Source organism: Calonectris borealis, chromosome 10, assembly GCF_964195595.1.
Source record: "Calonectris borealis chromosome 10, bCalBor7.hap1.2, whole genome shotgun sequence".
Classification (NCBI taxonomy): Eukaryota; Metazoa; Chordata; class Aves; order Procellariiformes; family Procellariidae; genus Calonectris; species Calonectris borealis.
Window position 1 is genome coordinate 24228026 of NC_134321.1, and position 24687 is coordinate 24252712.

The 24687-nt window shown below is 45.0% G+C and overlaps 1 protein-coding gene across 3 annotated transcripts in view; it reads right to left on the reverse strand.

Moving 5' to 3' along the window:
* The window catches only part of PHF2 (PHD finger protein 2), an 87811-nt gene that overhangs the window by 34302 nt on the left and 28822 nt on the right, over positions 1–24687 (reverse strand). For 2 of the 3 annotated variants that reach the window (XM_075159445.1, XM_075159444.1), the window contains exons 2-3: positions 8748–8833; positions 2747–2861 (exon numbers count right to left, since the gene is read on the reverse strand). In XM_075159445.1, coding sequence (XP_075015546.1) covers positions 2747–2861; positions 8748–8833 — 201 coding nt within the window. Of the gene's footprint in view, positions 1–2746; positions 2862–3266; positions 3334–8747; positions 8837–24687 lie in introns of those variants that run through there. The other variant, XM_075159448.1, reaches the window with a different exon arrangement.

A 24687-nucleotide genomic window follows, 5' to 3' on the forward strand; every position in this document is an offset into this window, starting at 1 on the left:
ACTAAAATCGTCCGGAATCGATTCGTTTGAGCCTCATGCACCAACTACTGGAAAATCCTAAAATAACAGCTTACGGAGAAAGACCGTGTTCCTCAGCTGCAGGGATCTGTCGAGTTACCAGTGATCAATGCTAAAGAAATCAGCGTTAAATGTTCCGCTCTAAAGAAGGCAAGATTAAAAACGTTACATAATCTCAAATAAATTGTCCAGGAAATACTTTGCGAATCGTTTTTAAGTAGTCAAATAAATTGCTCGGGAAATATTCTGCAAATCATTTTCCAAGTCGCTGGGAGGGCGTCAAAGGGACTAAGGAAAGGGCAGCTCCATCAGACGACGGCTATTTGCACCGACAACTCTCCAGGGGAATTCAAGTCCGACTTCTACATCTTTTCAAGAGTAAAACACTTTGAATTTGGAGTGAAAAGTGACTGTATATGAACAACCATCAGTCCCAAAAGCGGCCTGCCGCCGTGTGTAGTTTGTCAGCCGGGCTCCGAAAACCACCCGGCAGGCTGGCGCCGTGGCTGTCGGAGGGGGAGCAGCAAAACTTTTGAGCCTTCACCCCAAAAAGGACTACCTCCCCGAGCGGGTAAGGCTAATACATGACTGCCCTCTCCTGCAGCAGTTCTGAACTACAGCTCACATCTTCATACGGCACCAAAAACCGGTGGGAAAGGGGACGAGGCTGCCAGCACCGCCATGGCGGCCGGCACGCTCGGGCCTCACCGCCTTCACCGCCCCGTGAAGCCCAACCTGCGGCAGAGCCCCCGACACCCTTGAGCTGTGGGGGCTCCCCCACAGCCTTTGCTGCGGGGGCTCCCCCTTCCAGCCCGCCACGCAGGGGGAACCCCTCGCCCTGGGCCTGCGCCGGTCGCCCCGGCGGGGACAGGCCAGGCGGGAGGTGGGAACCCCAGGGAGAACAAGGTGGCCGGACGCGAAGAGGGATCAGCTGGAGAAACCTGGCTTACTTCTGGCTCACCCCAGCCACAGTGCATCATCAATGGCTGATCAGGAGGCAAATTTAATTAATAATTAATCAAAAGGAACGTTCCTCATTTATGTGAGCACTGGTACCGTATGCCAGCAACGTGCAAAGAACGAGGCTGGAGATTTTAGGGAGCAAGAAGCAAACCACGATTTACCACTAAACCTCTGCACTTACTTTACAGCGCCTACAAGCATCTTGCGTACTTGTTTGAGTCTGATTTGCTTCTATATGCGCCGAAGAAACTTACACATAGTCATAACGAGAGATCAGTACCAGAGCATCTAGTAATGATCGTGCCAAAATGGAGAGTCTGGCACCTACACTGAGGTACCCGAATCATCAATTTGATTATTATTACTACTACTATTACTACTGTAATGCTGTTTTGGTATTAAACATTCAGGAGCGGAATGACATGAATTGTGGCTTTTGCCTTTTTGCTCTCTTCGCTGTTCCTTTTGATCCGAGCCTCACAAGGGACTAACCGTGGGTTATAATTTACTGTCGTGCGCTGTGAATCAGCAATGATGTTTCTGTCTCCGAACTGAGACCCCCTTTTTCCGTTCATCACATTCTGACTGACGTGTTGGGTTTTGTTCTGCGAACATCTGCAGATTTCATTCATTTTCTTCAGAAGAGAAAATTTCTCAACAAGACTTTGTTTTACTAATGGCGCAAGTGTAGATGTCAGAGGCCTGAATCTTGCAGGCACTCCTTTTGGCTACAGACCCTTCTTTCTCAGAAAACTTTCATCTGGCAGCAGGATTTTCTTATGTGCACAAAAAAAATGGGGGTCCGTATTTTTTTTACAATTTGGGAGTGACTCAGAGATATTGCACATGTGAGTGCAATGTCAGAGGCCATCCGAGGTTACTGAAATCATTCTGCCTATGCCTTAAACCTCTTTTAAGAAATTAGCTTTGCAACCTGTCAAATTGCTCTGTATACCAAAAAAAAAAAAAAAAAAAAAGACTAAGACAAAAGTCTAGCAAGCCCAAATAAAAATAGCCAAGCAAGTAAAAACACTGGGTCCTGAGTTCAGTGAAACACAGCCGTAAGTGCTGCAAACACAGTATTTTCATCCTTTTCCTTTATCAGCCTAAGACCAGTATCTGAAATTAAATTCTCCGTAAAAAGGAAGAAGTTTTGTGTTTACCAAGTACACTTTACCAGTCTCCAAGGATTCTTCTAAAATAATTAGGCATTAATTATTAAGGATTTATTTGGCTAAGGCCTACATTAAAGAACCAGAAGAAAATCATCGCTCTTACAAATGGCTGTGAAGCAGCCTAATAAAGTGTGGAACATGTCACCTAACAATTAGCACTATTCATTACCCCAAATAAGAGAGCCTTTGTCACTGTAGCAACTGAGGATGTCATTGTTCTTCTCTTCCAGATGGAGACAGACTTCAGCAAAACCATTAGTATTTTTGAGAACTGGATAATTCTATGCAATAAATTGGTTAATTTCTCATGCAGGCAAATGTTGTAGGGGCCAAACACATTCTTGTTCTTGTCTTTAGAATACTAGCTTCTATGGAAATCCGGAGGAACTGGGCTCAATCAAGAGTAGATTTTAATATGGCTGCACAAATATAAAAAGGGGAAGAGCCTGGGACATGGGCAATAAAACAGCACTCATTTAAACTTCATCACTCCGCACCACATAATGCTTTCAGCAGGGATCATCATAGGAAACTGGCTATATAGGCTTTACCCCAACAGCCCTGCCCATGCGTGCAGCTGAACAACCTACCTTGGAAAAGTACGACTTCGAAGTTCCTTTATAAAGACTTGGCTCCCGTTCTGTACAGGTTTGACCTCTGTCGTCTGTCCAGTATCGTGTTTATGCCAATTTCTTTTCTTTTTCACTGAAAAAGAATGAATTGACGGTATGTTAAGTAGAAGATAATTATTAAGACATTTGAAGGAAGGACAAATCTTCATTTCATTTCTTACACGAGCAGAGAAGAGGGAACCCCCACTATGCTGCACTGCAAATTTTAATATTGCTCTCAATTCACCATTAGACAATTATACCGTAGCCTGAAGATCTATTACACACTGAACAGTGTTCGTTTTGTAACATAAGGGCAACCAGACGGATAATTACTGAGCTGCACAGCTACTGCAGGCTTTATGCAAACACAGGCTCTGGACGTTTTGTGCTTGCCAGACTACACACTTAATCCTTATCGTAAAACTCTTAGAAAGCCACTTTTCTGCCTTCTCAGTATGCAGTATAGATCTTTATGAATATATTTGTCATGAATTACCTTAATCTAAAGGTCTGTCCAGCACTGGCAGATTTGACATCAATTTTGATGGGCTTTGAATTATGCCCTGCACACGGCATGCACATAAAAGGAAAAAGAAAAGAAAAAAAAAAGATGCAAGGGCACCACAAATGCAATTTTTAGAACTCTTCTTATTCTTAGGTTTTGAGAGGCGAGCCAGGCTTAGGCCTTAAGTTGATGACAGCAGACTGAAGGCCCCTTGACTGTGCTCCCAGTGGGTGAGACATATAGGCAAGTTCATCATGGAAAAAGGGTCAGCTGGAATAAGCACAAATAAGTAAGTCAAATGTCAATGTAGCTCTGCCTTGCCTCTTTGACAGCCAGATAATGCAGAGCAAGAAAAACTGGTCCAGCTTTTTCTCTTAGTCAGCACTATCTCTCTCAGCTGTTCCTACTTCCACAGTCTGTCTGGACATGCTTATTTTGGTAGTAAATTGGTTTTATCCCAAGTGCAAATTCATACCATTTCAAACCTCCGTTAGTAGAATTTTCGTATGTCACTACCTTCTTTTATTTTTCACCCTTGTTTTAAATCATGAAACTCAGTATTTTACCCCAAAATCAAGATTTCAGGCTTTTCTCACTGTTCAAAACAGCTAGGGAAGGAACCAGACTCCTCAGTAACCACGCATGGACGGCACCCTTTCCTTGCTCTTTGCACGTGCACACGCACACAGATCCACATACTTTTTCATTAAGAAAGGAATCTGGAGGCCACAGCTATAAGCTAACTTTGTTTTCCCGACCACAATTCTGGAATAACTCAAGTAAAGACATCTCCCAACGAATCCATCCCAGGTTTTGCACAAAGCATGCTGGTTTTATTAGTTCCATGCAGCTCTCCAGCCTAGCTGGATATATTCATTAAAGCTGCTAGTTCTTTATCTTAATGACTCTCAGGCTTAGTGTATTAATTCAATGCTCCTGGTAACAAAGGAAACAAGTCCTACATGAATGCCAAACCTTCCTCCTCTCCTTCCCTTTCCAACGACTGCCTCCTCCCCCTCTCAGCAGATCCGAACCAACACTGGGACTCTTCGCACAAGTCCCAGTGAAACAGGTGTCGCTGGCCACAGTGAAAATTAAAGAGCTTATCATATTAGCGTGTTCTTTTATTACACATCAGATAGCACGGAGCGTCGAGAAATAAAAGCGGCAAATCAGTGCTGAATTAAGAAATTCACTGCAACTCTTCAAAAAGCACTGGGGAGCTGATTCCCTTGGCCCTGAGCGCTGGCATGCATCCACCTCCCGCGTCCACTCCCGCATCCACTCCCGCATCCACCTCCCGCGTCCACTCCCGCATCCACCTCCCACATCCACTCCCACATCCACCTCCCGCATCCACTCCCACATCCACCTCCCACATCCACCTCCCACATCCACTCCCGCATCCACTCCCACATCCACCTCCCGCATCCACTCCCGCATCCACCTCCCGCATCCACTCCCACATCCACCTCCCGCATTCACTCCCACATCCACCTCCCGCATCCACTCCCACATCCACTCCCACATCCACTCCCGCATCCACTCCCGCATCCACTCCCACATCCACCTCCCGCATCCACTCCCACATCCACCTCCCGCATTCACTCCCACATCCACCTCCCGCATCCACTCCCACATCCACTCCCGCATCCACTCCCGCATCCACTCCCACATCCACCTCCCTCATCCACTCCCACATCCACTCCCACATCCATCTCCCGCATCCACTCCCACATCCACTCCCGCATCCACTCCCGCATCCACTCCCACATCCACCTCCCTCATCCACTCCCACATCCACTCCCACATCCATCTCCCGCATCCACTCCCACATCCACCTCCCGCATCCACTCCCACATCCACCTCTCGCGTCCACTCCCACATCCACCTCCCGCATCCACTCCCACATCCACTCCCACATCCACTCCCACATCCACCTCTCGCATCCACTCCCGCATCCACCTCTCGCGTCCACTCCCACATCCACCTCCCGCATCCACTCCCGCATCCACCTCTCGCGTCCACTCCCACATCCACCTCCCGCATCCACTCCCACATCCACCTCTCGCGTCCACTCCCACATCCACTCCCACATCCACTCCCACATCCACCTCTCAGGCAGAGGCAAGCAAGATGCCTCTGCCGCCAGAACGCTCCCCGGGAGCTGCTATCTCCTGGAGGGCAGCAAGCTGGCTGCTGTAGTCCATTATACATCAAACAATCGACATTTGGCCCATTTTCAGCCATTCTCTTTATGTTTCATCTTTACCATGAGCACCACAGTAAGGATTAAAGGCCCATTAACATGTGCAACAAATACTAGCTTTGGCCAAAAAGGCCACTTTTTCTTAAATGATTACAGATTTCTTTTTCTGCAGAACTTTCTGATCCAAATTTGACCGTTGGAAAGTATAACCCGTTCGTTCTACAGAAAACCCTCCAGAGGAAAAAGGGCACGTATTTTAAAGAAAACTGTATCTCAGAATGAGTAATTCTAGACTTCAAAGGTATACTTACATTATTTCAAATGTATTTATGAAGAAGGGATACCTAGAAGCACCCTGCTACTCCTCCATTGATTTATATTAAAGGTTGTAACTATTTAAAAACAGTTTCAGCCTGACTTTGGTTTGCTTGCATGTGTGTAACTTCACTGATTCCAAAGAAAGAATTTCTCCTGATTTTCACTGCTGCAAATGAGACAGCAATCAAACCAAACATTTCAGATCATGTTATGAAAATGAGTCAAGTCTGCCTAAACAAAGCACTTTTACTTATATTTTATTTAAATGATGTCAGAAGATTCTGTGTGAATGTGTATAATTTTTCCCAAAGAGGAGTCCCTACAAATTTCATTAAACCGAAATGGCTTACAATGTCATATGACAGGAAGCAATCTTCTGAAATAGTAGCCACTAAGCCACATTGGCAAAGTGGAAAAATGTAAGAAGAGGAAAATGATTTTTAAATCTGACATCTGGAAAACATATATTGCGGAATGTGTGCTCCAGAAATACACATAGATTTTTAAATCCAGACGAGTTGCATAACAGACAATTGGTGTCTGTGTTTCCCTTTGCTAATCTTGCAATAATTAAATCCTACCAGTGAACTACTGGCTCTGGTACAACACTTACTCATTTATTTCAAAACTGATACTGCTAGATAACTAGTTTAAACATATATTGTAACAGTTAATAAACAAATGAAAGTGATCATCTCACAGAAGTCCCAGCAGCGCCCAAGTGCCGTGTAGCAGGACACCCTGCATACAAATGCCTGACAGAATGAATGCATTAAGCCCAGCTCTTCCTGCCTTCATTTAATCGGTCTTTTAACTTTCCTGGCCTATTGCACTCCGCAAGGAGGGGCTACAGGATAACAGCCTCATTTTTCAACAGGATCCACGATTCTACGAGTTAATGGTGAAAACGGCTACGCAGCTTGAGAACCTGTGATCTTGCGCGTCACCAAAACTCAAGGTAAGGTTGTCAATAACTAATGTTTAAATGTTCCTGACATTTTTACACTCGACTACTTTGATGATCGGTCTTGTACGTCATTAAACTTTCTGCAATGCATTTGAAGGGAGCAAACAAAGTCGTATTGCTGTACTGCAGAATTATATAACGTTCTGTATTCCCACCACACTGATAACCTCACACGTTGATAGGACTAGAACTAGCGACAGTGCTCCAGAAGCACTTTCTGCCGTGCTGCACGATGCAGACTGAGGGACGTACTGCCAAGTCGGATTTTTATTTGGATAAAATGAATTGGATAGCCAAAAACCTTCTTAAAGCATCAGAAGACTGTTGCTGATTCAACTCTCCTCGTCTTAACCGGTATATTAAACTTGTAATCTTTTCATCGAAACTGCCATTTCTTGAACTCTAAGATTATGCACCACAGTTTTTACAGAATTGATATTTAATTCCTGATTATAGACTTCTGCTGCCTCTGATTTTTCTCCCCTCGCACTGAGAAGTAGGTGCCTTTCATCATCCATAATTCAAAGCAAAGTGAAAGAAATCAAAGCATCAGACACATCTCAATGTTATACAAAACTCAGAGAGGCTAGAAATCCTGTGCTGCTGCTTCTATACTGGGTCAATAACAGCCTGGGAGTATCTGCAGTATACCCCCCTTTTCAACACAACCCATTCTAATACCAAATTGTTCACTTGAAGATGATTTGTGGTTATTTGTTTGACCAATTTCCAGTGCGTTTGTCAAAAATCTTCCAACAAAACATTAGAAAGGCTGACTCTTTAAAATCAAAACATTTTGTGGGGACATACTGATTTTGTTAAGTCTTTCAGAACAAGCCTCCCAAGGGTTTTTTTGCCAGCTTGCCCAATTTGTGGGTGCCTTGCTTGGGCCAGAGTTGTTAGCAGACCATCTGGGAGACAGGAACAGCTGCAGGTCATTCAGGTTTCCAGTTCACACTTGATTTTGAAAAAGTCAAAGTGGAAAAATGATTCCCATTTTTGGCCCTGAAATAAACATTTCAGACTCCTCTCCTTCCCCCTAGAAATTTTTCACACTTTAACTTTTAAGGCAGTGCAGAAATAATTGCTTGTCTTTAAAATTACTGAATTTTAACACAACAGAAGTCAGTTTCCAGCCATCCCTTATTTCGCACTAAAAAAGGAACATTATGATTCGTTCAGCTCCTGGGAGATGAGCACAGTGCTCTTTCTCTGTGTGCTGCTGTAAGGTGCAAAGCAGTGAGAACCTCTGCATCATTGTTGCTTATTTACAATAACTGGCTTTCAAGTAAAGCATTTCATCTTTTACAGGGATTGGTTTCTTTTCTATTTTTTTTCCCATTGTATAATAGAAAGAATTTGTGAATTAATCTGACCAAAGCAAACACATCCCACAGTTCTTTCCCAGACAAAACTCCCACTGAGATCAACTGTCACTTTTACTCAGGAGAACTTTTTCCTGTGAAAGAACTGCAAGAATTGGCACCCTCAGTGCATCCTACAATTTTGACTGCCACGGAAATCGCTACAGTTTTATATCTAGGCCAAGCATAACATACTGTTTCTTACTCTTCTCATCCAAAGACAAAAAACACCACGTAGTTTCCAAAACTCACCTTAGAATTAGCTGTCTGTAGGATTTTTCTAGCCCACAGTACTAAGTGCCTTCACAATTCTTAATTCCATGCGAGGAGGGAAGCATCACTTTCACCGCCGGGACTGGGGACGGAGGCTGTCCAGGTGAGGTGCATCAGCTCACCCCACTGCCTGGGGCCAGGCAGGGAGCTGCACCCAAAGCTCCACAATCCAACCCACGGTTTTCTCCCTCTAACAACTTTTAATGGTTTGAATTCTAACATTTATGACGCGTGATATTTAGGTGTGTCTTTTTGTAATGGAAAAAAAAAAAGAAGCTTCTTTTGTTTAAACATACAGAATCTGCTATGTATCTGAGGACGAGCTGGGCAAGTATACTTACAAGTAGACTTTCCGTGGGTTTTCTCACAATTTGGACAATGATAGATGTCGATATCTGGTGCCTCTTCTTCTTCAACACCCACACAGCTGGAATACATGAAGGCAAATATTACATTAGCTTGAGTCCATCTCCAAACATGCAAGCACGCAATTAATAATGAAAAAAACCAAACCCCAATAAGCTGTGCATTTACTATGCAGCTGTGCTGACTGCTAACGGCTGTAGCAAAGCAAAGCTTAGGTGCTTTTTACACTAGTACAGTCAGACTGGATTTTTTGCAGCCTACATTCCTGACGCGGTTCTAAAAAAGGTGTCAGTCAGAAGCCCACTACCAGCTCACTGTGGACCTCCATTAACATGTGGCAGAGAGTCCCAAAGAATATTTTTCCCAGGGAGACCATTTTGTATCTACATAGAGTTCTCCAAGCACCACCCCACATAAACCTAATTAACAAAACACATCTTCTTTACCAAGCATGTATGGACAGCTGCTAGGTACCAGAGTAATCTTGGCAAGGTATGCCATCTGCAAGACTTCTATAGGTTCCACCTCTATTACAATATACGAAGATGAGGAGGAAAAGAAGACGCATAGCTCACAGCACTTCTGGCTGCCAAGAAGATGGGTTGTATCATGGCAGCTGCTTAGAACACCCACCGAGATTATTTTGGATGGCACAACATACGCAACAATACAACGCAGCCTGCGGGCACACCGCATGAATGCAATCCAATGGCAGAACACAGCGCTGGGGAAAAACAAAACTAAACTGCAAAGGAATGAAGCACCCAAGATAAGAAGTTGTTGCGCAGTCGAAGCGCCGAGCAGCCAGCCAAACAACCAAACTCCAGAATGGCACTGTTCCTTCTGACGGAGGGAAAGCAAACAGGATTCTGCTCCTGCTTGCTTGGTCTGAAGTGGCCCAGGCTGCAAGGCACATTTGCAACACAGAAAAAAGAGTTTCAGCCGCGTGCTGTGAGATACAGCCCTCGTGTCGTGGCTCCATGAGAGCTCAAGTAGGCAAGAGGATCCACGAGAGGCAACAAAGGTAGCTTCGCCTCAACCGCCGGCACAAACAAGGCTAGATCACACCACGATAAGAGCACTCTTGGAGTTTCTCGACTTCACAGCCTGAAATGCTGCGCTCTTCAGTTAGCAGAACACACCGATACATCTCTTCTGGCAGAGAAAGGGTTTGGGCACGTGCCACAGCAAGGTCATCTCCACGCACGTGGAAGCGTTCAGCCTCCTTGCATCCCGCTGGCAGTGCAAAGCGGCGATTAGTGCAGGAAGGTGAACTCAGAGTTTTTAGCTGCTGGTTCTGACCCATGGGAAGCAGAGGAGAGGATGTTTGCTCTTCTCCCACAGGCAAGGCAACAGGGTGGGTCAGTTCTGTCAAGCAACTTACAGAATCTCTCAAACCATTCCCGCTGTGTTCAAGCTCTTTAGGACAATACCACAGTGTCCAAAATTACAAACAAGTTAAATAATTAGAGAAATTCATGTGGGTTGGATACACTGGTAATTACTAAACGTGATGGTCTAGCTGCAGGAAGGCCCTAAACCCCTGGTTGCTGGCAGACAGGAAGGTGCGTGGAAAAGGAAGGACAATGGTATGATCACGCATGCCCACCTCCTCTACGCTTTTTAAGCCTTGCAAGTCACCGCTGTTGTGAACCAGCTACCCGGCACCACGGAGCTCAGAGCTCTCCTGATGACTTTTGATGACTGGCGGGGGCTGTGCACGTGTGTGCACGCACACGGCGTACCCGAGCACACACGCAAACACGTGCACGCTTGGGGCAGGAGGAGTAACTGTTAAAATACACTATGACCCTCTCTGTTTACAAAGGTGGGTTTGAAACCACTTTTGAATCCAAGGCACACAGTGATGCGTAACTGATTACAAACTTCAGGTTACATCATGATTACAAACCACAGATCCGCTTGCTTTTAGAAAAGAGCATCAACAAAACCCATATTGAGTCTGCGACCAAGCTGGAAAAAGCCAAACTAGCTAAGATATGGAAACAAACTTTTTTTATAACCATCATAAATGTTTTGTCAAAATAAGATTCTGCCAGAAACCTTGGTGGATATTTTCATCCCGTTGGCAGCCGCCAGTGTGCGTATGGGACCCAGCGCCCTCCAAACCAAAGAGTACGGGGTGAGAGAAGTTTTGCAACCAAAGCCAGAGAAACTCTCATTTTTGTGAGTTCAGCCGGTGAACAGGACATGAGCTCTGAATCATGCAAAAGCAACTGCAGATTTGGTTTATGGTTTTTTTTTATTAAACAGTTACTTGAAAAAATACAAAATTATTGGGTCTCCCTAGGCAGATAGCATGGAAAACTGAAAAGTAAGTTTGCAGACTGGAAAAATCATCACAACAATCCAGTTCTCAGAGTCAAGTACGTACAGGCAGTAAAATACCAGATTAAGCAGTAGAAAATTTAAACAAACCCTGGCAGATTAGAGGAAGCATCAGAGAATGTAGAGGATTCCTCTACCCATAAAGCTGCGTCAGCTGCTTATGCCACTGGATTCAGCTTGTTAAGCTTAGTAAAGGTATGGATTAGGCTCTATACAAGGGCTTGAAAAGTCTATATTTAGCTAAACTACGGAGATGAGAACCCTTAGGCACTGCATGGATTGCTACGGGAGGAGGTATGAAAAGCTACTGCACTGGGCGAAGGCTTCAGTGTGGTGGGAGCTATTGTTCTGAGAGCAAGTAAAAATATTTAACTAGAACAAAATGGAAAAGTAAAAATAACTGACCTCAAATGCAAACGTCCTCTAAAAGATGCAGTCAACTTTTCCAACTACAACATGGCTTTTGAATGAGGTTTGGCCATTTACAGCTACTCGTAGGCAGAAGCTGCTATCCTCACCGTATGTGAAATTGCGAGTACAAGCTTTCCAAGTGACCACCCTACTGAAATGTCTCAGGTGATCTTTAACCAAAATATGAACCAGTTCCAGTTTGTGCCCCTTTTCTCAATGAAAAGAGCCAGGTATTTCCACCAGCAGAACTGTTTGTGGGTTGCCATGTCAACATACGCAGAAAAAATTGAATTTCCGTAGTTAAAGACAGACTGACAGAGACAACCCCTCAAGAACGTTCCTGCCAGAAGAAGAACGAGGATTTCTTGCCGGGTGTATCGGTTTTATGTGGCAAGGTTTTGCAGCGGGGTCCATCAGCTCCGCAGCAGTGACCTACCCTTGAGTTGGCCTCCAGAGCATTTGCACCTGTGAATGAGAAGCAGAAGGAGATTGCCAGCCTTGGCAGAAGTCAGCGCAGAGTCCTGAAGCAGTCTCCCGCTTAATTTACACACGTATTTTTTCTCAGAGTGGTTAATTAACAATAGAATAGAATCAAAGCATTTCTCCAGCTGAAGAAAACCAAGTCATCTATAGCAGCTGAACAGTGCTGTCCTTCCCCTCAACCCTCCAAATTCGAGCACAAATGGTGCTTTGTGTTTTGCATCTATTTTTTTTCATGAGAATGCTCCGCTTCGCTCCCTCCAGTTTCTTTTTTCAGCCCCATTTGCCTGAGAGAAACACAAACATAAAAAAGACTCGAGCCAAGCGTTTGACCCCCTACAACGATCAAACGGGTTGGGAGTCAGACAGCGCAGGATCACAGGCGGCGCGCTTGGGAGCAGCCTCCAGCGACGGGCCCTGCTGCAGCCAGCCCCACATTAATCTCTCAATATGAGCCCTGGATACGTTACCATCGACAGAGAGGAACTGGAAAAAGCTCTCAGTAGCACTTTTGTGTGATTATTAGATAAATGAGATAAAAAGGGGCATAAGAGGTTCAGCAAAGGAACTGCAAGGCAGCTGGTAAGGCAGAGCTTGCAAAAGGACGGGCAGGGAGCAGAGGGCCGAGTGGCAGGCGGCAGAGCTGGAAGCAGCCTTTTGAACAACAGCAGGAGCAGATTTATTTGCTTCATTTGTACCAGCAATCCAAGAACCCGTTTCATAAAGGCCGCAGATACCCCAAAACAGTGGGCTGGCATCCCAGCAAAATCCCACTCTGCTGCAAGAACTCACAAATCAAGCAGAGCGGCGTTTACATCTGTGAGAGAGATCACTAAACACATCCCTGTTCGCACAGCAAGGGTACCTCGCGGACGCTGGTGATTTTGTACTCGGAGGTGTGTGCAGGTACAAAGTGGGCGTCCTCCAGCAAAGTATTTAGGGATGTCCCCGACTGCCTGTGAATTATCTCCAGCTGCTGCTTTTTAACTGTGTGACAATTAAGGCGTTCGGCAGGACCAAACACGTTCTTCCTGGGGAAAGCATCGGGTTCCCAAAGCAAATTAGAAGGAGAAAACTTTTACTTGGCGAAGGGAAGCCAAGGAAAGAAAACTGCCCAGACACCCTGCAAAGCCTCGCGCGCGCTGTCCCGTCAGCGCTAACGTGTGGAGGCTGCAACCGTAACGTGCCAGCTGGGAACCGGGGATGCAGCCGGTGCGAAGGGTAAGGATGAGGACGCGGGAGCACCAGCCCCGCGGCAGCAGCCAGCACACACCGCTCCATCATCATGCTCGACCTACAGAAAACTTGTTCCACCTCTTTGTCCAAATGCACTAAAGATGGCATAAGAGATTAATTATTGTGCATCCAAAAATATCTTGTTGGAACGATTTAAAACAACTTAACGGTTGATTTTTAAATGGTATTTAAGTCATTTAACTCAGGTTGAGGCAGTGTCGTAAAACTAATTTGATAATGAGATAAAGGGAAACATTGTTACTGATGCATTTGAATTTTACCAAAACTGTTACAGGAAAAAAAACCTATGAAAAGTAAGGCTTTTGATATTGCAGCTGTTTAAGCTGATATATCACACATTTTACAGTGATTTAAATGAGAATTAGCACAAACAGAGGCATTTGCAGTCAGAGGCTACAAATTACATTTTTTAGAAACTCTGCACTTTGCCACTTTAAAATGAAATTGCTTCTGTGTTCACAGTGAAGGGATGTTCAGATTTCAGTATTCTGACAAAGTTAACAACAATTTTTTTATGCAGGCAACAATAATAAAAGGTGCATAAATCAGAACTGGTTTTATAGCACGAATGTTTACAAGGACCTTGATTTGTCATCTTCAGTGACATGACATTTTAGGTAATTTTAGGAGAAAAATTAACCCATATAGTATCTGTTCTATCAAAACCATGTAATCTCCATTATCAACCAGAAGACAAGTATAGAAAAATATAAAAAAATAGAACAACCAAACGAAAGGCTAATTGATGGGAAAGAAAATAAAATCTAGTAACACATAAATAGAGCAGAAGGAAAAATAAAAATCTTAACTTCTGAAAAAACCCGAAAGCCATACATTTTATCCATTCCCGAGAAGCACTCTTCAAACATAGCACAAACATGAAATACAAGGTCTGCAGGCAGAGAACTGGATTTGTAAGAAAGGCTGCGGGCCAGCACAGATGGGAACGACGGCGGCTGCCCAGGATGCTGGGCACCTGGGTGCTCCTGGGGGTGCTCCTGCCCGCTCTGCTCTTTGCTGAAGGGCCACGGATGGGACGGGGCACCCTCACTCCCGCCTCACCCCCCTAACCACAGGAGTGGGGAAGAGCCCACCTTTCCCCATGCCGTACACTTTATCGACCGAGAAGGTCAGTACAATTGTACCTTGTTGCAGATGAGGAATTTGTCACGGGCGGGATTGGAGGGGTTTGCTCCGGTTACCAGGAGGCCAAAGCACAGCCCAAGGCATGGCACAGGTCTTCAGAGCTCGCTGCCCAGTACAGCGGTGCCTGCCACATCCATGGGCAAATACATTGTTCAGAATTTGTAGCTCGCAAATATCAGTGGACTAGTTGTTATATTCTGTGTATTTAACTTAAAAGCTGTTTTCAGCCTTTACCACTTCCCAGAAGCATGCTACAGGCTTAGGGAATTTTAACACTGGTGAAAAATGACACTTCAACTCTTATTTCACACAACCACGTATCTGCTTCTCCTTCTCTCCCTGAATCAGTCCAAATCCAAGCAGCTTTTATTCCCAGCCACAAACCTGGGACACCAGCATCGCATTAAGTGTCGGGAAGCGGGGCTCGGTTTCACGCTCCTTTCTCTTCTCTCAGAAGCTGGAGGTGGTGTCAATGGTCTACAAGCAGGAGAGCAGAGGGTTGTGCTGATGGGCCCATCTTCCAGCGTGCTGGGGGTCTGGCAGGGGTACAGGTAGCAGGGGTGCTCGGGGCCGGCTGCTGGCTTTGGAGCAGCAAGCGGCTGCTCCACCCCAGCACGAGGGCAAAGCGTCAAAGCCCCAGGTGGGGCAGCTATCACAGTGCAGAAGAGGCATTCATGGCATTTTTATAGGTAATAAAGGTCATAATTAGTAATTAACCTGAGCTCATCCCTATCCCTTAACAACCGGTATAATTTCTTGATGTGTCATTTATCACGCGTTGCACAATAATGCTCTTCCCTAACAACAAGGTGTCATTCGTAAGGAAGATACCCAGCCAGTTTGAGAAGCCTCCACCATCTGAAAAAAACTATAGGCACTGCGGGAAAATCAGGACTTCCCAGAGCAGAGGGACTCAGGCTTCACATTTTGATGCCAGGCCAAGGTTAAGTGGCAGCAGTTTCCTGTGTCCACATCACAGCATCCAGAAGTGCAACAGCCAACACTGTGGATGCAAGAGATGTTCAGAAAAGACAAGAAAAGGGAAAGAAAGAAGCCGTTCCAAGAGCAGTGAAACGAGCTGTTCCTTGGATTTGAGTCTCGTGTGCTGTTTTTCTGGTGGCTGTTACGGGGTGAACGCTGGCCAGGGCTCTTCCAAGTGTGCTCTCCGGTGTCTACGGAACAACAGACAAGCCTTTTCCTAAGCAGAAGGATTTGTCTCATCTAATCAGCCACGTATTTTCACAAAACATACAGGAATTTTTGAGACCTCAAGCTTGCTGTCGGATATGGTTAAAGCTAAACAGCAAGTTCAAAAGTCATTTGGGAGAACAGAAAGACGCACACGTCCGTGCCACCTCAGGAGACCCCAGGGCAAGCAACGGTAGGAGAAAACCCCTGTGCGCTGGCTTGGGCACACGTGCAAGTGTCCAACACACGGGACCTGCTGGGTTAGGGCCTAAATGAGAGAGCCCTCGCTACGCTGGATGGCTAGCGTGTCACGCCACCTCACACAGGCTCACCCTCGTGCATTAGAAACGTGAATTTAGAGAGAAAGACCTCCTTTCAGAACACAACTGTATCTGTGCGGTTCCCTTTAGGAGCATGGCAGCTTCAGCAACAGGCAAACGTAAAGGCAAGGAAAATGTGCATTATTCATCAGGTTGTTATGACTGTCCTTAATCTCAACTAAATCACGTAACTTCTTTGACTCAATTTCTCCACCTGTGACGCAGTAATATTAATACCTGCCTGATAGCCTCGAAGGCTGCTGCAGTATAATTAACAAACATTTGCTCAGTGCTTTGAAGATGACAATGTCTGTGCAAGTGCTGGGTTGTGCTACCTACACGCAGAGCTTCTGCTTTAGAGGTTTGTCTCTACTGCCTGTAAATTCTCCTGTGGGAATTTACAAATACCTATTTTCCTTGTGACATTACCCTCTCCTGGGCTTCACAACTCCGTGCATTTTCACAGTTACTTTTTTAAACTAAAATTTACACTCGGGTTTCTGCAATTCTGGGCCCAACGCTGGGGCTTGTTGAAAGCAAACACACTGTGTATTTCAAACAGGAAGAATTAGCCTCCTCCAGTTTATAAAAATCTTGAAGGGGCTTCTTTTCTGTTCTACTCAATTTTGACCACGTTCCTTCAATCTGAAGAGGCTGGAGGAAAAAACCGGAGAAGGTGCAGGCACTTGGTGACCTCCCACTGTCTACGGGATGCGAACTGCGCCTTAGCGGGGACGTGCCCACACGACTATTGCCACCAGGCCACAAACAGGACATACAGCGTGCACCAGGAGGGCTGTGCTAACACAGGACACGTATTCAAGTAACTCAAGCACCACTCGCACTTCAGAATAGTTGCCATACCCATAAAAGCCACAAAATCATTCAAGTACTCGGGGGCCGGAGGCACGACATTATTCCAGCAAACAGGCACACCACTCAGTCCTGCAGCTCCCTCCCGGCTGTGCGTGTTCAACGCAGGCGCAGGGGGTCAGGGCGCGGCAGAACACCACAGCCCCCAGACCAGGAGGGCGTGGGGGGCACCGGCCATGGCCGCCCCGGGTGCCCGGGCGGGATGCGAGGTCAGCGCCAGCACCCCAGAGCAGCCCCCAACCAGCCTTTCCCGAGGCGCACCTCCAAGCTCCGATGAGGAAAAGGGCATGAACGGGACGGGACCGCTGCTGAAATCAGGAAGGACTGCAAGTGATGCTCTCCTTACTCTTGAGGTACGCTTCTCCTTTGATGTGAAAAGCCTGGTCCCACCACCCCTTCCAGCACCCAGAGAGAGGGACACAGGGTGGGATGTATCTCCATTTCTACCTTCTTTATTATTTGGGAATTCTTTGGGGTATGCAGTGTTGCCTGCTGTTTTTGATGTTTGCAATTGTACTGGAAGTTAACCGCTTGCTTATAAAGTAGGTGCCCTTTCCTTTTAAAAAGAGGAACAGAGTAAATCTGTTTATTACAGTCGGGTTGAGAAATGCAAACAGGGTTGAATTTCAGCAAGGAGCTGCTCTCTCTGCTTCTTCATCCCCGCACTTCAGCTAGTTGTACGAGTTTTGCTGTTTTGGATAAACTTTGCTCTTTGGTTGACTGAACCACATTTTGCGATTTTTTTTTCAAACTTGTTTGCAGTTGTGGTATGCAGCAGAGAATTAGCCCTTTGGGAGAAAGCATGAATTACTTGACCTCTATAAAACTATTTGTAAAAGTGAGTGGAATCAGGACCTCCCCGAAAAACAAATGTTACAGCCAACTAAGCCAGCTGTAGAATATTTTTTTAATTGCAAATGGCTGAGGGATTTCACGGATGTTACTGGCCAGTGCAGGTGCTTGGCACCTCTTTGATTAAGAGATAAAAATCTGCCCTGTTGCTGGTGTGAAGACCCTACGTCTGCAGTATATAGGCATTCAAGTGTACGTTCCACCTACATGTTTATCACAGCCGTATCTGCAAAGGTCTCAACATAAATCTCTCAAACCCCAATGATGTGAAATGATCGGCTGCTTGGAATAGGGGCTTGCTGCTCCTGCTGAAAGCGGCAACCCACTCCGAGCTCTCCAGAGAGAAAAAATCACAGGCAGAGTTTTAAAAACACAGATTGAACATTCTTCAGAAGGTGCACCCCAAATTGCAAGGAAAGCTAAAAGTAAGCAGAGAAACAAAATGCAGGCATTGAGAACTTAAATTACATGCAGAGAATTACAGATTTTATGTAATCAACAATATCCAGATTGTTCAAGCCTGAGTCATAAAACAAGTTTAAAAACACCAGAAACAAATCATATTTAGCAACTGAGGCTATTATTATAGGATGTGTTTCCCTAAGGTATAACAGTTTTGTCTCTGTTGCACTGAACACTATTAATGATAATCCGTCCTCAGTTGCTATTTTTGTGAGCAGGTTAGTTGTTGTGGAAAAAGACATCCTGTTTTTTGAATGCGTTGTATCTGATCCACTCACTGAAGTCCCCAGTGATTTCTGTAATCTCAAGACATTACAAAGGAAACAAAAGTTTAGATCACTCCACAGAGAGTTACTATTTTTACACGGTTGCATTGCTGCTATTCAGAGGCATAAAATGCTAAACTACTCCAGGGGCTTAGATGCATGAAACCCATTTTCAGCCTCCACCTGCATTCAAAACACCGTAAGGGAGATTCTTCTAAGTTGATGGTAAGAAGACGAGTCCTTAAAATACACTGCACACTATACCACTGCTTCACCGTAGGAAGGAACGTCTTAGAAGAAAAATTGTAATTTTTCACCCCAAAAGAAGCAGTAAAAACCAATGGGGGGGTGGGAGGGAGGGAGGGAAAAGGGTTTTTTGTCTTGAAGCGACCAGCTGAGTGAAGCTGAAGAAAGGGGTGTGATTTTTAAAAGCATCCCTGAAGCCACTGGGAAGCCCAGGTCTGATTTTCATTAGTGGTATTCACACTCAGAAGCCTCTAAGCTATATGTTAGTTACTACATACTCCTATTAGTGAACGAACCGCGTAAAGCGTTTGATGCTTACTGAATCGCCAGTCCCAGTTATGTGAGCTCCGCCGCCCAGCCATCGGACCACGACTCTCCATCCCTCGGACTCACTCCTGACCCCTTTCCGGCTCTGCAGAGCCTGTAAAGCAGCACAGGTTTGGCTGCATTTTTCTTTCCTTCAGTTATGCAGTTGTATTTCAAGTATGAGCCAGATTCTGGATGCTGTTCTAGTCTTTCTGGGCTGCTCTTGGGGCACAAAGGACCAAAATATTGCCCTAATTGCTCAGCTGGGAATTACTCCAGCACAGGGGAATGCCTGGGTGCCACAGGACCAGCCTGCATTACCTAATTTCATTATCAGGTAACAAAAGTGCTCAATAACATATCAAACACAAGACTAATTTAATTTTCCTTTCTTAAAAAACATACAGTTCTCCCAGTTGGAGTAATGCAGAGAACCACGATCTTCACATAGTTAACATACAGAAAGAGGACTGGAGCCCCAGTAAGCTGTTACAAAAACATCTCTCTGTCTCTTTTAATACCATGTTTAGCTAATGTAATTACTTAAAAGTGGTTTCCCAACCTTTGCTGGTCTATATATTTTGTTGACGTCCTCCATAGAGCAAATTTAAGCCTACTGACATCAGGCTTATTTTTCCTAGATCAAAAGTCTGTTAAAAACGGACAATGATTGCAAGGGGTCCCTGGAACATGCTGAATTAGAAGACTCTTTTTTCTGACACCTGGAGAAACTCAAAAAGCTATGAAACAGTCTAGGTTTTGGCCAGCCAATCTTATAAGAAAGCAGGAGCAACTCAAAAGCTGTTTTAATTTAGAAGAGCCATCAGTGATTACAACCATACCGTCACATTCGTTAAGGCACAAACACATCTACACAGAGGTGTCGGTGCCTGAACCCAACAGTGTCAATACGCCCTCAACTACTCAATATGGATATTCACAGCGGTGCTAACATGACCCCGTTGTAGAATAAAATTTACCTGTCCAAATGAATACGTAGTAATTATCAACAATCCATCTCATTTACTTGATAGTTGTCAACAACTTGATGGTATTACAACTTGACAAGGTAATACCATTTTCTCCCTTAACAAACTATCTGAATTTAAAGTTAGTAACTTTGCTAAGTGTTTTCCTGGTGCCCCCGTTTCTTTATTGCAGCAGCTGTCTGGGATTTGAACACAAGTCAACATGCAGTCCGCACCTTCCTTCTGGCCTTGCTATTTCTGCTTCGCATGCCAAATTCCTCCTTGCTGCAAGAGCCAGCCAACATCACTCTTCTCACCCAGTTATCAAGAAAGCCTCCAGGAAGAGCTGAGAGAGTACTTTACAAACATCAACTTGCATAAGGATTCTATTTTTCTGGTTCTGTATTTAATCCTCCACCGTGCTTGGGAACCACAAATCTTTACATGAGGTGTTTAGTGTCAGGGAAATTCATGGAAAAAGCAGATTCTAGATTTATGTTTGAGACTGTCCCCAGAAAAGGCATTTTTAACTTGTGAACTAGAGGTTTTGCACAACCTGAATCTAAGACATTCACCTACACCTAGGAGTTATACTTGTGCAATCATGATATACACACACACATAGAGACTTTAGGACCTGCGGAGTGTCTTCGTGCTGTAGTTACCAGGTGAAGCTACCTGGAGGTCTTCCTGACCTCCTCTGTGGACACTGGATTTCAAGACAAGAGCTTCAACTACTGCTCCTCTGCAGAGGCTGGAAGTGAACGACTCTCTCAGCTCTGTTCACAGGGCGCCGCGCAGCTTGTCCAAGTGCTAGAACAACGCAGCTCCATCAGCAAACGCTCTGCCCGGGTTCATACAACCTCCTCCACCGGACCCATCACACGGGGAGCGTTGCATCCCGGGGCAAACTCTGTCCTAATGTTCACGCTCTTGGGGAGGTGGAGCAGCCAGACCGTTGTCACTGCACCGTGAAGCAAGGGTGGAAGAAGGGGGGAAACCACAGCCTGCTTATCTCTTCAGTAAAACTGCACCTGGCACTTCTGCAGCTGCACCCCTTGCAGTCCCCAAGCTAGCACAGGAGCCTGGCACCGTGCTCAGCCCCGGCGCTCCGGCAGCGCTGCCCTGCGAGCCATAATTAGCTCAGCTAGCCTCATGCATGCTCAGACCTGCAATTCTGTTCCCTCCGGGAGCAATGACAAACGGTAAGCAGTGGCCAAATAACCTCCTGAAAGCAAGTACTGACCGTACGCCTATCTTTCTCCTAGCTGTTCCGACCCTAGAGTAGTCTCCAAGCTTTCTCCCCGTGTAACTTGAAAGCCACTGCCGTTCCACTATTAAGAAGGTGTTTCAACGGGTTTAAAGTTCTTTTGATCTCTAAGTCCTCGGCTGGCAAAACATGGCCTGGGAGAAGAGAAGGATCCTTTGAGCAAACAGCTTGCCTCTTATTTTTCAAGGGTGCATTGGGGTGTGCCAGGGTGTCCTGGGTTCCTCTTCCACAGCCTTCTCTGAAGCTGAATTACTACAGCTGTTGAAAAGTTCTGATAACCTAGTAACTTCTCACTTATTCATACAATTATTAAAAGTAATTATTAATAAATCAATGCAGATCCACTTCTCATCTGTCACAGTTTGATCAAACCGACCAGGAAACGTTTAACTTTGAATATAGAACATGTTCGACATAACTGTTCAAAATCCACCAGTCTTTGAAGTTATTCTGGAAAGTGAGGAGCTCAAAGAATCACTAGGTATTCACCGAAAAGGTTAAGCTCAGCCTTTGCAGCCCTGACGACGACGGAGGATACGGCTCCACTGCAGGTGGGTACCAAACCAACCTCGGACCCTGCGCACCTACACAGGGCTCTAGGCTGTGGTGGAGCCTCTGCCACTTGCTACTCACGCTGGTGCTCAAACTGGCCAACCTAAAAGTGCTGCTGCTGAGCCTACGTACGCTTCAGCCTGGCTGTAGTGCAGATGGACTGAAGCCACTCCTGAGGGTCCATGCTCCGAAAAGCTTGTACTCTCGAAGCCACAGGTAAGCTTCTAGATTTCCAAAGGCTAAACCCATTTCTTTCCCCATAGTACCCAAGAACTCCAGTATTTCATCAGGAAAATAACAGTTTTTTGAAGATGGATGTTCACTGAATTGCAGGCAGCAATATAAACACTGTGGATGCCCTTCCAAAGAAACAACCACCTTTGTCATGAGCAGCACGCGAAGCCATCTATTGAGTATAAACCTCAATGTCCTGTCACAGGTGTCTCTGTGCTCATTTCAGCATGCTACAGGTCACTAATTACTGCTTTAATTTTCAAAACATTCCCTTAAAAAAGGCAAGAAATTCACCACGGAAACGGTGGTGGTCTTTGCTTAAGTGTGCATGCCAATAAACCATTTCGCTGTGCAGCCCCAACTCAGTCTGGATTCAGGTAACTTCTTCAAGGCAGCTGGCTTCGGTATTAGGAGCGAGTCACAACCCTGGCTGTCATCCCCTGCCACCGAATACCCGAGCAGTTCCTTAATTCTGCGCTCCATGAGAAGCTCAGAGGCAGAGACACAATTCTGCTTTTCTGAAGCAACAATAAATAGGTCATGCGACAAGCAGAGATGTAATCTCACTCTCACTCTTGCTTTAAGCAAAACATGTAAATTTACAAAATGAAACAGTACCAAAGAGACAGGAAGCCCGTGTAGAAGACAAAATATTAACATAAATAAACTGTGAAACATCTTTACGGCACATTTCCTGATCCAGTAACGTAAACAGCGATTCGTATGAAGCATTTGAGACGTGCACTTCCTATCGTGCTCTGTCTTCTAAAGGCTGACACCAGTGTCATGCTGCCATAGAAACAATACATTTCCAATTAGCAAAAAGGTGTTAAATTAAAATGCCTTGCAAAATGTAAATTCACACAAAAATTTTAACCATCTCAGCCATTTCTGCTCCTAGAGTCCACCCTCTCTATGCATCTGGGAGCTGAATTTGGATCTGCTTACGTCTTATTAATAGAAAGAAACCTAAATATGAATAATGAAATAAAAAAGGGAAAAACACCTGTATTGAGACAAGTTAAAAGCATGCCAGTAATCCTAAGGCTGTTTTTCAAATATACACAGATCTACCCCAGGTCTTCTCATGACTGGATGTTTTATTCTGTGTCAGATACCTTTTTCCTGGGTTTCAGAGGACGTTCCATCTTACAGTCCCTTTTGTCATATTAATATTCAAACCAACTTCTCCCTTCACCTTAGCTTCTGATTATGTTGTATTTTTTTTTTTTTTTTTAATTCACTACAAGGCACTTCAGTTTCCAGAATAAAACTCTATAAACTTGGATCCTCTGACATCAATAGTGGAACTTGTCGAATTCATCACCTATCCGCTCAGAATTAAAAAAAAAGAAAACAAAACCCCCTCACGTCTATACCTGTGCACCACTGGAGACACAGATACGTCCATACATGTATAAACCTGCACAGACAGACACAAAGAACGTCTCCATGTAACCACAGTCTTGACCCTAAATAGACTCCATGAAGTCCACCAGAGAATTGCTATTGATTTTATCTGGGAGACAGAATCACAGATTCATAGAATAGTTTGGGTTGGAAGGGACCTTTAAAGGTCAGATGATCAGAGGCTGCCGTATTTGAGAGGAACCCAAGAGTCTAAGATTACAGATGTACATGACTGACATTGAACGGTTCGCCGTGACCCATCTAGGGACAGGACCACTCCCATTCACCCCAACACCTACCGAGCTGCACCACTGACAAGACCTGGAGAAGATACAAGACCAACGCATTAGCCTCTCATTTTCAGTCAGTGAGATTGCAAATATCAACACACAGTGCTCATAGCTCAACGTTAATGCTAGCTGCACTCTGGGAGTAGGGATTGACTCAGCAGGAGCGGCAGACGGAGGAGATCTAAGAATAAAGCATCAGATACATCAGTTATTGATAAATTCAGTCCCCGAGTCAAGCCGTCCTTCAGCATGCACTCATCACTGATTTCAAACATTAGTTGAAACACAGTTCTGTAAGAAAATTTTGCACAATCTGCGCCTTCAATTACAGCATTTTTCTACCGAGTAGCACTTGTACGAGGCGTAACTCTCCAAGCGGCAACGCTTACATCTTTGTTTAAAGCTCAGCTGTGCTCCCCCACCTCTTAAATAACTGTACAGCGGGATTTGGATAAGGATGATGAAAGTTCTCCTCACTGCGCTCAGTAAGAAAAGGCTAAATATTGCAGACCACCATCATATTTAGGGAGAAAAATGAGTCTGCAGTACAGTAATTCAACGACTAGATGGAAAGCTTAGCCACTGTGGTGCCAACCAGACCCCACTAAAGCCCACACGATGAGTTGCTGTGATGACTTCCACGCCCTAAGCCTCCTGTCAGAGGATGATTTCTGAGGGTCGCAGGGGTCTGTATAGGTCTACGCTACCGCTTTGTTAACATAATGTACCCTTAGGGCTCTTTGGCTCATAAATAACTGTCATCATTGCCATCACTTGAATTCCTCCAACTTCGCCGAAACACAATTCAGGATGACAAAGGTTTTTCAGGAGTCAGTGGACCATCCACCTTCCGTGTGTGTTGAAATCAATGCCTACGGAGAAAATCTGACAGCTAGTGTTTCTTAGAATCAAGCAGTTCTGAAATTAAATGCAATTAAATGATAAAGCAGAGATGTGCATCATCAACACTTTTCCAGATCCACCAAGAAAATAACGATGTCTTCCTTCAGTTCTTATTTTTGGGCCTTGATGAAC